Genomic DNA, 15,678 nt, shown 5'->3' on the forward strand with positions numbered 1-15,678 from the left:
TATTGAAATTCATTGACGAATAAAGATTCAACACGGTGATGCATGTTTGTCACAGCAGCAAGTCTACGAATGGAGTAGGAAGTTCGCAAATTGTGTGACTTCAGTGGAAGATGCTCCTCATCCAGGTCAGGCACAACGAGTTGTGACTCCACAGAACATTGCAGCAGCTGAAGTCATAGTGAATGAAAACCGCCGAGTGACACTGAATGACATTGCAACATGTTTACAGATTAGTCATGGGTCAGCACACCACATTGCGCATGATGTGCTCCAGTTTCACAAAGTGTCTGCAAGATGGGTGCCACGGCAGCTGATTCCTGAAATGAGAGAACGACGTGTTAATGCTTGTGAAGAACTTCTTCGGCGCTTTGAACGAGAAGGTGATGGCTTCCTTGCAAGAATCGTTACTGGGGACGAAACTTGGGTTCACCTCCACCAACCGGAAACGAAGAGAGCGAGCAAGGAATGGCACCATTCCTCATCACCAAAACCAAAGAAGTTTCGAACAGAACAATCAGCAGGGAAGGTTATACTGACTTTCTTTTGGGACGAAAAAGGCGTCATTTTGAGCATTACATGCCTAGAGGGACCACTGTCACCAGTGCATCATATACAGATCTCCTAAAAAATCATCTGCGGCTTGCTATCAAATCAAAGCGACGTGGATTGCTGTCAGCAGGTGTTCTTTTGCAACATGACAATGCAAGGCCCCACACTGCCCGTACAACAGTTGCAACTATCACACACCTGCATTTTGAGTGTCTTCCTCATCCACCATACTCACCAGACCTTGCCCCAAGTGATTTCCATATATTTGGACCACTCAAAGGCGCAATGGGAAGAAAGAAGTTCCGTTCTGATGAAGAGGTACCCCACGCGGTGCATGAGTGGTTGCGCGGACTACCAGAAGAATTTTTATCTACAGGAATTTATGCACTTTGTAAGCGCTGGAGGGCTTGCATTGAGCGTGGGGGAGATTGTGTTGGAAAGTGATACAGCTTTGTACCACTTATGCACAATAAATAATATTTAGAAAACTATTTAAGATTTTCATATGACTCACCGTCGTAAATGGGACATCCGTATGTACACAGGACGTTGAAAAAAAGTACTCCATATTTTGAAAGGTGGTAGTGTGGGCTAAATCATGGAAAAATGTCCGGTAAATGTGGTACTGAAATGCATAACTTAACAGCTATGAACACTTATTCACCTTAGCTACTTTAAAAATATCTCATCAACTGCAAATTGTTTCGTATAACGAACGACCTTCAGAAAGCAGTAAACAAATAAGTAAATAAACGGGAATATATTTTTCTGTTGCTGTGAAACGGTAGAGCTTCTAATAGTATTGGCTACATGTTACATGCAACTTGCACCTGTAGAACATCGATGAAAGGTGTCCAGTATGGTGCCAATAGTAAGGTGTGCTTCTGGCCGACGCCTTAGGGAATCATGCACTTTCTGAAAATCTCCAGGTCAGTCACGGACGCGGTGACAGTCATCGATGATGGGAGTCTCTAGTGCTTGCTTGCACCAAACATTTCAAGTGCCCCACAACCAAAAATCCATAGGATTAAGATCGCAGGAACGAGCTGTCCAACTTACTGGAGCTCACCGACCAATCCGTTGCCCATTAAATATGTGTATAGGTGTCCTCTTACGTTTTGCAGGAAACGGGTTGGTGTTCCGTTACGAATGGAATGGTACCTCCTCCAGCACGACAGGCAAGTCGTTTGTTCGTACCATACACTGATGACTCAAAACCTTTTGACCACTTGCTTAATAGCTTGTTTGTCCGACTGCAGGGATCCGACAGTTTGTTGGTGGGGTTGTGGAGGTATGTGGCGTTAGACATGTACGCACAGGCCATGTAATTCGCGTAAAAACGGACCACTGATATGCCGAGATTTACATAACTCTAATTTGGCCGCCGAAGCAGCAACTTCAGTTCACCACAATGCTCCTCAAACCACTGTAGCACGGATTTGGCTCCGAGATACGGACAGTTACACTGCTGAAAGATGAGGTCGCGGTCAGGGAAGACATCAGATATGAAGGAATGCTGGCGGTTTGCAGCTTTCAGCTTCTCTTCGACTACCACCCCAAGTCCCATGCAAGCGCCGGAGAACGTCTCCCACAGCATAATACTGCTCCCACCAGCCTGGGTCCATGGTGCGCTGCACTCTTCGAGCCGCCATTCACCTCGATGATGGCGTATGTGGAGATGACGATCGACCTAGTGTAGTAAACGTGTCATTCACCGAAGAGCCGACACGCTTCCATTGATCGACGGCTGGTCCCATGCCCACTGCAGTCGTAACTGACGATGTTGAAGCGTCAACATGTGAACTCGTAGGGGTGGTCCGCTGCGGAGCTCCATGTTGAACAACGTACGATGAAGGCTGTGCTCCGAAACACTTTTGCGTGCACCAGCATTGTGCTCTTTCGGCAGAGGTAACACAGATCATCATCAGTCCTACTTTATTGAGAAGACAAGCCTCCGAACATCACGTTCTGTGAAGAGTCGTGGTCGTACAACCATTTAGCGCCTAGTTGTAGTTTCAGTGTCCTTCCAACTTCCGTAGATGCTCACGACAGTAGCAAATGAACATTCGACCAAGTTCGCCGTTTCCGAGACACTCGTTTACAGGCTCTGTGTAATAACAATCTGCGCTTTGTTAATGTTGCTTATCTCAATGGATTTCCCCTTTTGCAGCCCATATCTTCGCTAGGGTGGTCCCCCGTCCGCGTCTGCTCATCTTACCTTGTTTTATTACCGCGCCATGTAACCGGAAACGCCACCAGGTGGTAACTAATGTCGTCGTGGGCAGTGGTCATAATGTTTTGGCTTATCAGTGTATGTGAGAGTAGTTTAAGAAGTATATCCACACATTTTTTTCTCAGAATATGTTTATTATTAAGATCTATTATTTGGTGACACTATCAATCAACATATCTCCTCTGTGTGCTATTATTCTACACAGCCGCCATCCCATCCCATTCTGTGGCGTTACGCTAGCGTTTTGTAAGAGCATGCGTTCAGAGTTGGTAAAAGTTCTTGTCCTGTGTTCGAAGCCATGATTCAACTGCATGAATTACGCTCACATGATTTTCAAAGTAAGTCTCATGTGTATAATTCTTATGTAGCCCAAACTTGTAGAAGTCTGAGGGTGCCAGATCTGGGCTATAGAGTGGATTAGGTAATGACGATGTGTTCTTGGATTCTCAGACTTGTTTGAGGGGTGCGCTGTGCTACTGGTGCTAGATTTCTTTTTTTTTATTTTTGTGAGATCGAACGACTCGGAAACGGTCATGAGTTTGTTCCCAGTCTTCACATATGCCTCTGAATTAATGGTTGACTCTCTTGCTAACACATCCATGGATGACAACCTCACTATCCCATAAGAGTGTCAACATGAATTCACGACCGGAGGACACTAGATTGAATTGGTTCTTTTTTATGATTGTGGGTGGCGCCACTCCAGGTTCGTTTCCAGCTCAAACTGATGCGATTATATTTCGTCACATGCAACGATCCGTGACCGAATCGCCTCTCCATTGCTTCAACATTTCAAATGAAACGGATTTTCTTTGGATCTTGCAGTACTCTGTTAGCATTCGTTGAAACAATGGTTTTGTGTTTTTTTGTTTTTTAGTCATCAAATTTCTGACTGATTTGATGCGGCCCGCCACCAATTCCTTCCCTGTGTCAAACTCTTCATCTCACAGAAGCGCTTACAACCTACGTCCTCTACTATTGGCTGGATAAAGTCCAGTCTCTACCTTCCTCTAGAGCTTTTACCCACTAAGTTCCCTGTAATACCATAGAAATTATTCTCTGAAGTTTTAAAAGATGTCCTACCATCCTGTCCCTTCTTCTTGTTAGTGTTTTCCATATATACTTTCTCGCCAACTCTCTGGACAATCTCTTCATTCCTGACTTTAGCAGTCCATCTAATTTTCAAACTTCTTCTGTAGCACCACATCTCAAATGCTAGGATTTTCATCTCTTCTAGTTTTCCCATAATCCAAATATCAGTACCACACAATTGCTGTTTTCCAAATGTACATTTTCAGAAATTTCTTCTTGATACTAATAGAGTTCTGTCAGCCAGGAATGCCCTTTCTGCCAGTGCTGGTTTGGTTTTAATGTCCTCCTTTCTCTTTCTGTCATGGATTATTTTGCTACCTAGATAGCAGAATTCCTTAACTATGTACTGCGTGATCACCAATACTGATATTAACTTTCTCGCTGTTTTCATTTCTGCTACTTCTCATTACTTACGTGGTTCTTCGATTTACTCTCAGTCCATATTCTGTACTCATTAAACTGTTCATTCCATTTTCTTGTTCACATTCACTGAGAATAACAGTGTCGTCAGGGAATGTTCTCACTGATAGCCTTTCATCTTGGTTTTTAATTCCTTTCTTGAACATTTCTTTTATTTCCGTCATTGCTTCTTCCATGTATAGATTGAAAAGTAGTCTTACTTCCTTTTTAATTCGGACACTTTGTTCTTGGTCTTAGACTCCTATTGTTCCATGTTGGCTCTTTTACACATTGTATAATATGCGTCTTTCCCTGTAGCTCACCTCTATGTTTCTCAGAATTGCTAACATCCTGCACTGTATGACATTGTCGAACGCTTTCTCCAGTTCGACAGATCCTATGAACGTGTCTTAATCTTCTTTAATTTTGCTCCCATTATCAATCGCAACGTAGAACTGCGTCTCTAGTGCCTTCACCTTCCTAAAGCCAAACTAATCGTCACCTAACACATTCTCAATTTTCTTTTACGTTCTTGTCAGCAACTTGGATGCATTAGCAGTTAAGCTGTTTGTGTGATAATTTTTCCACTTGTTTTTTCTTGCAGTCTTCGGCATTGTGTGGATGTTGATCGTCAAGCTCATACATTCTACGCACAATGTGAATAGTCGTGTTTCCACTTCTCCCAATGCTTTTAGAAATGCTAATGGAATGCCATCTATATCTGCTACCTTATTCGATTTTAAGTCTTCGAATTCCGATTCTGATACTAGATCCCATATCTTCTGTATATCGACTCCAGTCTCTTCTTCCCTCAGGCTGTCATCCAAGTCCTCCCCGTCATAGAGGTCATCAGTGTATTGTTTCCACCTATCCGCTCCCGTCTCCGCATTTAACAGTGGAATGCCCCATGGCAATAACACTAATTGTGCACCAACTTACAATGCTCACCGATAGCTGTAGATCCAACTGTTCAGTTCTACACGAACAATGGCATCCGCACGATTCACCATGTCGGTTCCATGGCTGTGACAGGATGTCCCTAACGTAGCTGAAATGTTCCTTTATTTCCTAAAGCTTTAAATCTCTTTACCCATCGCACAACAGCTATCATCTGCATCATCACCACCCTCTGCGCACTAACTGTTATTAGTGTTCACTACGGTTTCTTTTTCCGCAAGCAGCCGGCCGCTGTGGCCGAGCGGCTATAGGCTCTTCATTCCGGAACCGCGCTGCTGCTACGGTCGCAGGTTTGAATCCTGCCTCGGGCATGGATGTGTGTGATGTCCTTACGTTAGTTACGTTTAAGTAGTTCTAAGTCTGGGGAACTGATGACAGATGTTAAGTCCCATAGTGCGTCAAGCCATTTGAACCATTTTCCCGCAAGCAAGAATGATTACAGTATGTTTCTTTTAACAAGTGTCATGCAGAGACGCCATTCTGATGGTCCACCACATCTCAGTCATCTGCCAAAATTGTTCAGAACTTACAACACGTAAGATCAAATTTGAAGCAGGGCGTTTTCCATTATACATTAACAGCTGTAAAAAAAGGATGTGGGAATTATTTATTGAACAACTTTTGCAAACACAAGGTATCAATGAAAGTATTCCATTATTTGAGATGTGATAATACTGACTAAAACAATAAAAACAATGTCCAGTGAATGTCATACAAACTCTGGTTAAAAATTGTTATATTTCACCTCTCATCTATGTAACCCATTGAATGTAATATGTCTCCAATAGGGGAAGAAGCGCGGAATGTAGTTTCACATTTCGAAATGCAGTCCGCGAAAAAGCGATAAGCATGTAGGTCAATTAGGGCAGATGAATGAGGAAAAGTCCGAAACAAGCAAAACTAAAGTTATGGAAAGTAGCTGGTTGTTGCAAACTTGTGACAGTTTCTCTGCATTTCAAGACCGATAATTTCCTCACATTGAACTTACAGTGTTGAGAAAATGTTGTGGTTCACTGGATCTGAGGATGATTGTATCCATTCATGGTAATTAAAATTTGGCCATTTTTAAAACCATCAGCATTTCTTCTTCATTTATACTGTACTCTGTCTTTGGCTATGCTGTGCTAATATTGTTTTATTTCTACGTACCGCTCGTACCGCTCACGACGTCCTCTATGTTCTTTTTGGTCTATTCTACAGGGTTATTATAATGATTGAAGCGATTTCACAGCTCTACAATAACTTTATTATTTGAGATATTTTCACAATGCTTTGCACACACATACAAAAACTCAAAAAGTTTTTTTAGGCATTCACAAATGTTCGATATGTGCCCCTTTAGTGTTTCGGCAGACATCAAGCCGATAATCAAGTTCCTCCCACATTCGGCGCAGCATGTCCCCATCAATGAGTTCGAAAGCATCGTTGATACGAGCTAGCAGTTCTGGCATGTTTCTTGGTAGAGGAGGTTTAAACACTGAATCTTTCACATAACCCCACAGAAAGAAATTGCATGGGGTTAAGTCGGGAGAGTGTGGAGGCCATGACATGAATTGCTGATCATGATCTCCACCACGACCGATCCATCGGTTTTCCAATCTCCTGTTTAAGAAATGCCGAACATCATGATGGAAGTGCGGTGGAGCACCATCCTGTGCTACGTTTAGCTCCCTGCTTGCTTTATTCGTCGACTTCCGCGGGCTACGCGTGAAACTTGCCCGACGCGTTCTACCGTTTCTTCGCTCACTGCAGGCCGACCCGTTGATTTCCCCTTACAGAGGCATCCAGAAGCTTTAAACTGCGCATACCATCGCCGAATGGAGTTAGCAGTTGCTGGATCTTTGTTGAACTTCGTCCTGATGTGTCGTTGCACTGTTATGACTGACTGATGTGAGTGCATTTCAAGCACGACATACGCTTTCTCGGCTCCTGTCGCCATTTTGTCTCACTGCGCTCTCGAGCGCTCTGGCGGCAGAAACCCGAAGTGCGGCTTCAGCCGAACAAAACTTTATGAGGTTTTCTACGTATCTGTAGTGTGTCGTGACCATATGTCAATGAATGGAGCTACAGTGAATTTATGAAATCGCTTCAATCATTTGTAATAGCCCTGTAGTATTTGCCTGTTCCCAGCTTTCGTTTCTACTCCTCCAAACAGTGTGGCGAGTTAATTGTTTTGGGATGCCGTTCAGTCGGGCAGATCACCTGTTTTTCTTTTGTGAAGTGGCTTCCAAAGACCGCTTCCCTCACCTACTGTGTTATATTTCTTCATTTTGTACGAGTATTTTATCTGTCCATCACAATTGTAAATTTTCTTGATAGCACAGCATACTAAATACTTCTAGCCTATTGTTCTTCAGAAACCTAAACTCTTCTCGACACATTTGCGAGGAGCGTTCAGTAAGTAATGCAACACATCTATTTTTTTTTTCTTGAAAGCAGATTCCTTTTATTCAGGAATCCAATACACCATATTATTCTCCAGTATTTTGGCTACAGAATTTTTCAACCAATCTCCGTTCAACGCCTCTGCCTTACGCCAATTTGCTCGGAGGGTGTGCTTTCTCGCATGGTACTACTCTACGGAGCCGACATCTTGGTGGATCAATAACCTCCTCATCATAAACGTACTGCTTCACTTGGAATGCATATTTCATTGGGCCAAGTAGGTGCAAATCGGAAGGTGTGAGATCAGGGCTGTATGGTGGATGAGGAAGAAGAGTGCAATGAAGGATCTCCTCTCGGGTGTGCAGGCTTTTGTGAGGCCTTGCATTGTGATAGAGAAAGAGAAGTTAGCTTACAGTTTTGTGGTGGCGGACTCGCTGAAGTCATTTCTCCAGTTTCCTGAGTCCAGCACAGCTGCTTGCGACTGCCGGCTAGGGGTGGCGCTTATCGCTGAATCATTTGGTTTCCGGTCATATTGTTTTCTTTCGCGGCAGTTTAAACTGAGTGTTAACACCGCTCAAAATATCCGGTTTCTGAAATAATCGATTTTCGGTTTTTATGTCTATCGTTTTCCGTAATAAAAGTAGAATTCTAACAAAGACTGAAAAACATTTTCACGCTCTCAGTTTCAAGATAATTTCAAATTTAATAGCCAAATAAAAGGTATCTTAATCTGTCAAACGTTCAGTGATTTTCTAAAAAAAATAAGTGGTTGAATACTACAAAAGAACGAGTAGCATTCTCCTAATAAGTCTAATTTTTTGAAACTCGGCTCAAAAATCATGTTGTAATCGGGGACCATACTACTACTTGGCCACTGCTAATAATCAGCGCTGAAGTGTGAAAACTGAGATTGAAGAACTCTTTTTTTGTGTTAATTTGTCCATTTTCAAAAGCATATTATGTACACACAGGTGACAGATCAGCTACTTTCTATTTCCATTGTACACTACGAATGAACTGTTGTTAAGTTTGTAATTTTTTATTGTTAACATAATTTTCTTCCTCTTTTACTATTTGATACAAATGAGAGACTGATCTTTAATCCATACTCATATCAAATGAAGCATTGTATTTCGTTGCTACGACACATAAAAATATTCCCAGAACAGAGTTGGTGCCATTCTGCAATACAAAAGATGTCCAGTGACTACAGCGAGAAACTACCGTGTATTGCATGTAATCGCTTATCTCAAGTCACTTCATACGGCAAAAGGGCCGTTGTTGTCTCAGAAATGCTGTACCAATTCCTATGTCATGCATTTGTTACTCGTTCCTGTCGGTATTGTTATTAAAATAGCACTGATCACTTTTTCCATTTTTTATAATAATGCAGTATTTCAAACCAACGAAAATTTTACGAATAAAAATCACACCTGCCTTAAAAAAAGGTTTATTTAAAAACGAAATATTTTAGTACTGCTGTTGTGGTTAATTGATGTTTCGGTCTTACTTTTCTGTTGTTATTAAAAAATAGAAAATAAAAGCGTTTTGAAACCGAGACCAAACAAATACCGAAAAGTATCGGTTACTCAGAACAAAAATATCGGTATCGGTTTTAATTAGTCGGATTTTACCTTCCCTACCGCTGATCGGACATGTTTGAGCAGCCTTAATGCACTGACAGGCTTATCGTGCAACGACTCACCGTGCTTCTGTTCACTACCAGGTCTCCGAAGGCATTATGGAACACCCTATGACTATATGCGATGCTCTGGTTTTCTGTCAGAAGAAATTCAATGTCAGCTCCCTGCTTAGACTGCCCCTCCGTTACAGACTCCATGTCGGAGGCCACGTACAGCGCCGCCACCTAGCGGAACTTCGCGTAACTACAGGGCTGAAACGGGAAAATTCCTCGATGGCGCACAGGAAATTCCGCATTTTTTCAGCCGAAACTGGCCATGAAAAAAATGTTTTGCATTATTTATTGGATGTTCCCTCCTCCTCGTAGCTTACGTCACGCCGTTTGTGTACAGCTAACTGATATGTGAAAGATATTCTGGAAATCTTCTGAAAGACGATTATTGCACTCTCCAGCGTTACGGTTTCATTCCCCTTGGGAACCTAAGCTCATTATTCACAAAGAGGAAGCACCTGTGTCGCTTTTGAAACCCGAAGAGACTTAATGAACTCTCTAAAGACAGTCGAGTGGACGGACAAAGTGTGGTCGGAACTCGATATACTCCGTCACTGAGGTGCGCCCGCCATAGCTGACACGGGCAGGTAATGCGCTGTCGTGCGCACAAAGCCGGTAACTGCCAGCCGGTGTGGGGAACCGCAGGCAGCCGCGCCTTTGATGTCGGCCGCGGGCCGCTGCTTAGCCGGGCGGGGGGCGCCGGCACTTTGCGTTAGGTATTCCGGCGGAGCGCGGCCACAGGTGGTGAGCGCGCCGTGCTTGCGGCAGGCAGTGGGGCTGGCGCCTCGGCCTGCAGGCCGTCACGGTGCTGCTGTGCGGCGCCTTCTTCCTGGGCATGCTGTACCGCTCGGCGTCCATGTACCACCCGCAGCGGCGCGCCATCCTGCTGCTCAAGAGCCAGCGCAAGAAGGCGCGCCACAAGAAGCCGCCCTCGCCGCAGCAGCGCAGGCTCCAGCAGCAGCCGCGGCCGCCCTTCTTCGACGTCACGCCGCTGCGCATCCGCGCCGTGCAGGTGCTCATGCTCTCATCCGCCGTCAGCGCGCTCGGAGTCTACACGCCCGTCTTCTACCTGGTAAGTCTGGACTGGGAGAAGGCCCAGGTCATAGCAATCTACAGAAAGGGTAGAAAATCGGATACACATAATTACCGGCCACTTTCACTTAATCATGGAACATATTTTGTGTTCAGACATATTCTACACTCTGAGAGATGTGAAAATTACCGAACTGTCAGTAACCCATTAGCGCCCAGCGTTGCCATATGGCAACGTTTCTAACACTTTTTTAAAATCATTGATTCCACGACATCAACGAAGCGAGAGTGTTGGCAGCACTGGATTCCGTTCCACAAGACTGTAAAGATCGCTACAATGCAACAGTTTTAACAATACATTTAAATTCTGCGGCATAAGCAGTGTTGGAAGTCGTCATTTGCTGAATGACGAAGAAAAATGGAGTATAAGTTCGAGTAAGTATGTTTTCCACAGTAACTTACGATATATAATTTGGTTTTTTAGTTTGGTCGTGCTTTAAATACTCAAATTTATATTCTTTGGGGGTTACTGCTTGCTGTGAAATAAATTACGTTCGTTTAGGCCGTTTGAACGTCGGTGTTGCCATATGGCAAAAATAGGCGCTTGTACTCAGTAAAAGCACGAATTTTCTCTTTTTTGTTTTAGAAGAGATTTCTCGCTTGCTGAGGCGCTGGACATTCTTTATAATGACGATATTGAAGGTGATGTGTTTGTTGAGCCCCCCCCCCCCCCCCGATCCGAATAGAGAAGAATGATGGCTTATTGTATGTGCGGTGGCTCGACAACTCAGTTGTCACAATGATCTCTTCTTCATGTGGTGCACAAGAAGTTGGCCAAGTCAAGAGATTCTCGCAACTAAAAAAGAGAAATATAATGATTCCAAGACCAAAACTGGTAGCCAAATATAATACATATATGGGAGGTGCTGCTCAGATGAATCAGAATCTAGCATGCTATCGCATTGCAATAAGAAGCAAGAAATGGTACTGGTGTCTCTTTACATGGATGTTAGATGTCGTCATACAAAACAGTTGGATTTTGTATAATAAAGCAAGAAACCAAACTATTTCTCAGATTGATTTCAAGAGAGAAGTAGCAACAATGTATTTGCAAAGACACCAACCTTTTACCAAAAGGAGCCGGGAGACCATCTGCATCAAGGGCATGTTCCGACAGCCGCATATCAGATTCAATTACGTTTGATATGACTGACTACCTCGTCCAGCATAGAGAAGGAAAGAAGAAGAAAACGTGTGCACACAAGGACTGTAAATTTTCATGTAAAATACATGACTTCAAGGTTTGATTTTTGATTATTAATTGTACTGTGTTATAAAGTATCAATTGTAAGATGAAGACTGAATAATAAATTTGCACAAAACTTGTCTATGTAATAAGAAATTTCAAAAACCTACTATTTTAGTTGAGGTTGTAATCCATATAAATTTAGGTAGTGAAAGCGCCTAGCGTAGCCGTATGGCAAAATCAAATATCTCGCTAATGGGGGTAATGACTTTCGTCGAAATTGTTATGTAATTTATGCCTTTTACAGACATAAAAACGCAATTTTTTTAAAAATATCACGAAAAATATTAATTCAGGTGCTAATGGGTTAATAAGTCACAGCTGCAAAATACTAAGACGAATTCTTTACAGACGAATGGAAAAAAACTGGTAGAAGCCAACCTCGGGGAAGATCAGTTTGGATTCCGTAGAAATGTTGGAACACGTGAGGCAATACTGACCCTACGTCTTATCTTGGAAGAAAGATTGAGGAAAGGCAAACCTACATTTCTAGCATTTGTAGACGTAGAGAGAGCTTTTGACAATGTTGACTGGAATACTCTCTTCCAAATTCTGAAGGTGGCAGGGGTCAAAACAAGGGAACGAAAGGCTATTTACAATTTGTACAGAAAGCAGATGGCAGTTATAAGGGTCGAGGGACCTGAAAGGGAAGCAGTGGTTGGGAAGGGAGTGAGACAGGATTGTAGTCACTCCCCTATGCTATTAAATCTGTATATTGAGCAAGCAGTAAAGGAAACAAAAGAAAAATTCGGAGTAGGCATTAAAATCCATAGAGAAGAAATAATAACTTTGAGGTACAAGATGTACATCAACAAAAGCAAAACGAGGATAATGGAATGTACTCCAATTAAGTCGGATGATGCTGAGGGAAATGGATTAGGAAATGAGACACTTAAAATAGTAAAGGAGTTTTGCTAATTTGGGAGCTAATTAACTCATGACGGTCGAAATAGAGAGGATATAAAATGTAGACTGGCAATGGCAAGGAAAGCATTTCTGAAGAAGAGAAATTTGTTAACATCGAGTATTGATTTAAGTGTCAGGAAGTCGTTTCTGAAAGTATTTGTATGGAGTGTAGCCATGTATGGAAGTGGAACATGGACGATAAATATTTTGGCCAAGAAGAGAATAGAAGCTTTCGAAATGTGGTGCTACAGAAGAATGCTGAAGATTAGATGGATGGATCACATAACTAATGAGGAGGTATTGAATAGGATTGGGGAGAAGAGGAGTTTGTGGCGCAACTTGACTATAAGAAGGGATCGGTTGGTAGGACATGTTCCGAGGCATCAAGGGATCACCAATTTAGTACTGGAGGGCAGTGTGGAGGGTAAAAATCATAGAGGGAGACCAAGAGATGAATATACTAAGCAGATTCAGAAGGATGTGGGCTGCAGTAGGTACTGGGAGATGAAGAAGCTTGCACAGGATAGAGTAGCATGGAGAGCTGCATCAAACCAGTCTCAGAACTGAAGACCACAACAACAACAGACGCTGAGTAGCTCATCTGCAGAAACCAGCACGGTTTTAGGAAACAGCGGTCATGCGAAACATAGCTGGCCCTCTTTGTGCATGATATACAACAGGCTCTAGATACCGGCTCCCAGGGTGATGCCATTTTTCTCGACTTTCGAAAGGCGTTCGACTCAGTTCCGCACTGTCGCTTGCTACAAAAAGTGCGCGCTTACGGTCTATCCAATGACATATGCGGTTGGATAGAAAGTTTTCTAACAGACGGGGAGCAGTATGTCGTCCTGAACGGGGTAACTTCAACAGAAACAAGAATAACTTCAGGTGTGCCCCAGGGTAGCGTAATAGGTCCTCTCCTTTTCACGATTTACATATACGATCTCCTCCCCCTATGAACCATGGATCTTGCCGTTGGTGGGGAGGCTTGCGTGCCTCAACGATACCGTAGGTGTAACCACAACGGAGGGGTATCTTTTGAAAGGCCAGACACGCGTGTGGTTCCTGAAGAGGGGCAGCAGCCTTTTCAGTAATTGCAGGGGCAACATTCTGGATGATTGACTGATCTGGCCTTGTAACACTATCCAAAATGGCTTTGCTGTTCTGGTACTGCGAACGGCTGAAGGCAAGGGGAAACTACAGCCGTAATTTTTCCCGAGGGCATGCAGCTTTACGGTATGATTAAATGATGATGGCGTCCTCTTTGATAAAATATACCGGAGGTAAAATCGTCCCTCATTCGGATCTCCGGGCAGGGACTACTCAGGAGGACATCGTTATCACGAGAAAGAAAACTGGCATTCTACGGATCGGAGCGTGGAATGTCAGATCCCATAATCGGGCAGGTAGGTTAGAAAATTTAAAAAGGGAAATGGATAGGTTAAAGTTAGATATAGTGGGAATTAGTGAAGTTCGGTGGCAGGAGGTTCAAATGGTTCAAATGGCTCTGAGCACTATGGGACTTAACATCTATGGTCATCAGTCCTCTAGAACTACTTAAACCTAACTAATCTAAGGATAGCACACAACACCCAGCCATCACGAGGCAGAGAAAATCCCTGACCCCGCCGGGAATCGAACCCGGGAAACCGTGCGTGGGAAGCGAGAACGCTACCGCAAGACCACGAGAGGTGGCAGGAGGAACAAGACTTTTGGTCACGTGAATACAGGGTTATAAATACAAAAGCAAATAGCGGTAATGCAGGTGTAGGTTTAATAATGAATAAAAAAATAGGAGTACGGGTAAGCTACTACAAACAGCATAGTGAACGCATTATTGTGGCCAAGATAGACAAAGCCGACGCCTACTACAGTAGTACAAGTTTATATGCCAACTAGCTCTGTAGATGACGAAGAAATTGATGAAATGTGTGATGAGATAAAAGAAATTATTCAGGTAGTGAAGGGAGACGAAAATGTAATAGTCATGGGTGATTGGAATTCGACAGTAGGAAAAGGGAGAGATGGAAACATAGTGGGTGAATATGGATTGGGGCTAAGAAATGAAAGAAGAAATCGTCTCTAGAATTTTGCGCAGAGCATAACTTAATCATAGCTAACACTTGGTTCAAGAATCATGAAAGGAGGTTGTATACTTGGAAGAACCCTGGAGATACTAAAAGGTATCAGGTAGATTATATAATGGTAGGACAGAGATTTAGGAACCAGGTTTTAAATTGTAAGACATTTCTAGGGGCAGATGTGGACTCTGACCACAATCTATTGGTTATTAACTGTAGATTAAAACTGAAGAAACTGCAAAAAGGTAGGAATTTATGGAGATGGGACCTGGATAAACTGAGAGAACGAGAGGATTTAGAGAGTTTCAGGGAGAGCATTAGGGAACCATTGACAAGAATGGGGGAAAGAAATACAATAGAAGAAAAATGGGTAGCTCTGAGAGATGAAATACTAAAGGCAACAGAGGATCAAGTAGGTAAAAAGACGTGTGCTAATAGAAATCCTTGGGTGACAGAAGAGGTATTGAATTTAGCTGATGAAAGGAGAAAAAAGTGCAGTAAATGAAGCAGGCGAAAGCGAATACAAACGTCTCAAAAATGAGATAGACAGGAAGTGCAAAATCGCTAAGCAGGGATGTCTAGAGGACAAATGTAAGGATGCAGAGGCTAATCTCACTTGGGGTAAAATAGGCACTGCTTACAGGAAAATTGAAGAGACCTTTGGAGAAAGGAGAACCACTTGCATGAATATCAAGAGCTTTGATGGAAACCCAGTTCTAAGCAAAGAAGGGAAAGCAGAAAGGGGGAAGGAGTAGGCCTATACAAGGGCGACGTAACTGAGGACAATATTATGGAAATGGAAGAGGATGTAGATGAAGATTAAATGGGAGATATGACACTGCGTGAAGAGTTTGACAGAGTACTGAAAGACCTGAGTCGAAATAAGGCCCCCGGAGTAGACAGCTTTCCATTGGAACTACTGACAGCCTTGGGAGAACCAGTCCTGACAAAACTCTACCATCTGGTGAGCAAGATGTATGAGACAGGCCAAATACCCTCAGACTTCAAGAAGAATATAATCATTCCAATCCGAAAGAAAGCAGGT

At 43.0% G+C, this 15,678-nt stretch overlaps 1 protein-coding gene across 1 annotated transcript in view; it reads left to right on the plus strand.

Annotated features, from left to right (window-relative positions):
* LOC124775204 (monocarboxylate transporter 12-like) overlaps window positions 1-15,678 on the plus strand; it is a 163,890-nt gene that overhangs the window by 113,660 nt on the left and 34,552 nt on the right. Inside the window, exon 5 of the mRNA XM_047250043.1 lies at window positions 10,077-10,380. Within this exon, the coding sequence (XP_047105999.1) occupies window positions 10,077-10,380 (304 nt within the window). The remainder of the gene's footprint in view (window positions 1-10,076; window positions 10,381-15,678) is intronic.

This window comes from Schistocerca piceifrons, chromosome 2, assembly GCF_021461385.2.
Source record: "Schistocerca piceifrons isolate TAMUIC-IGC-003096 chromosome 2, iqSchPice1.1, whole genome shotgun sequence".
Classification (NCBI taxonomy): Eukaryota; Metazoa; Arthropoda; class Insecta; order Orthoptera; family Acrididae; genus Schistocerca; species Schistocerca piceifrons.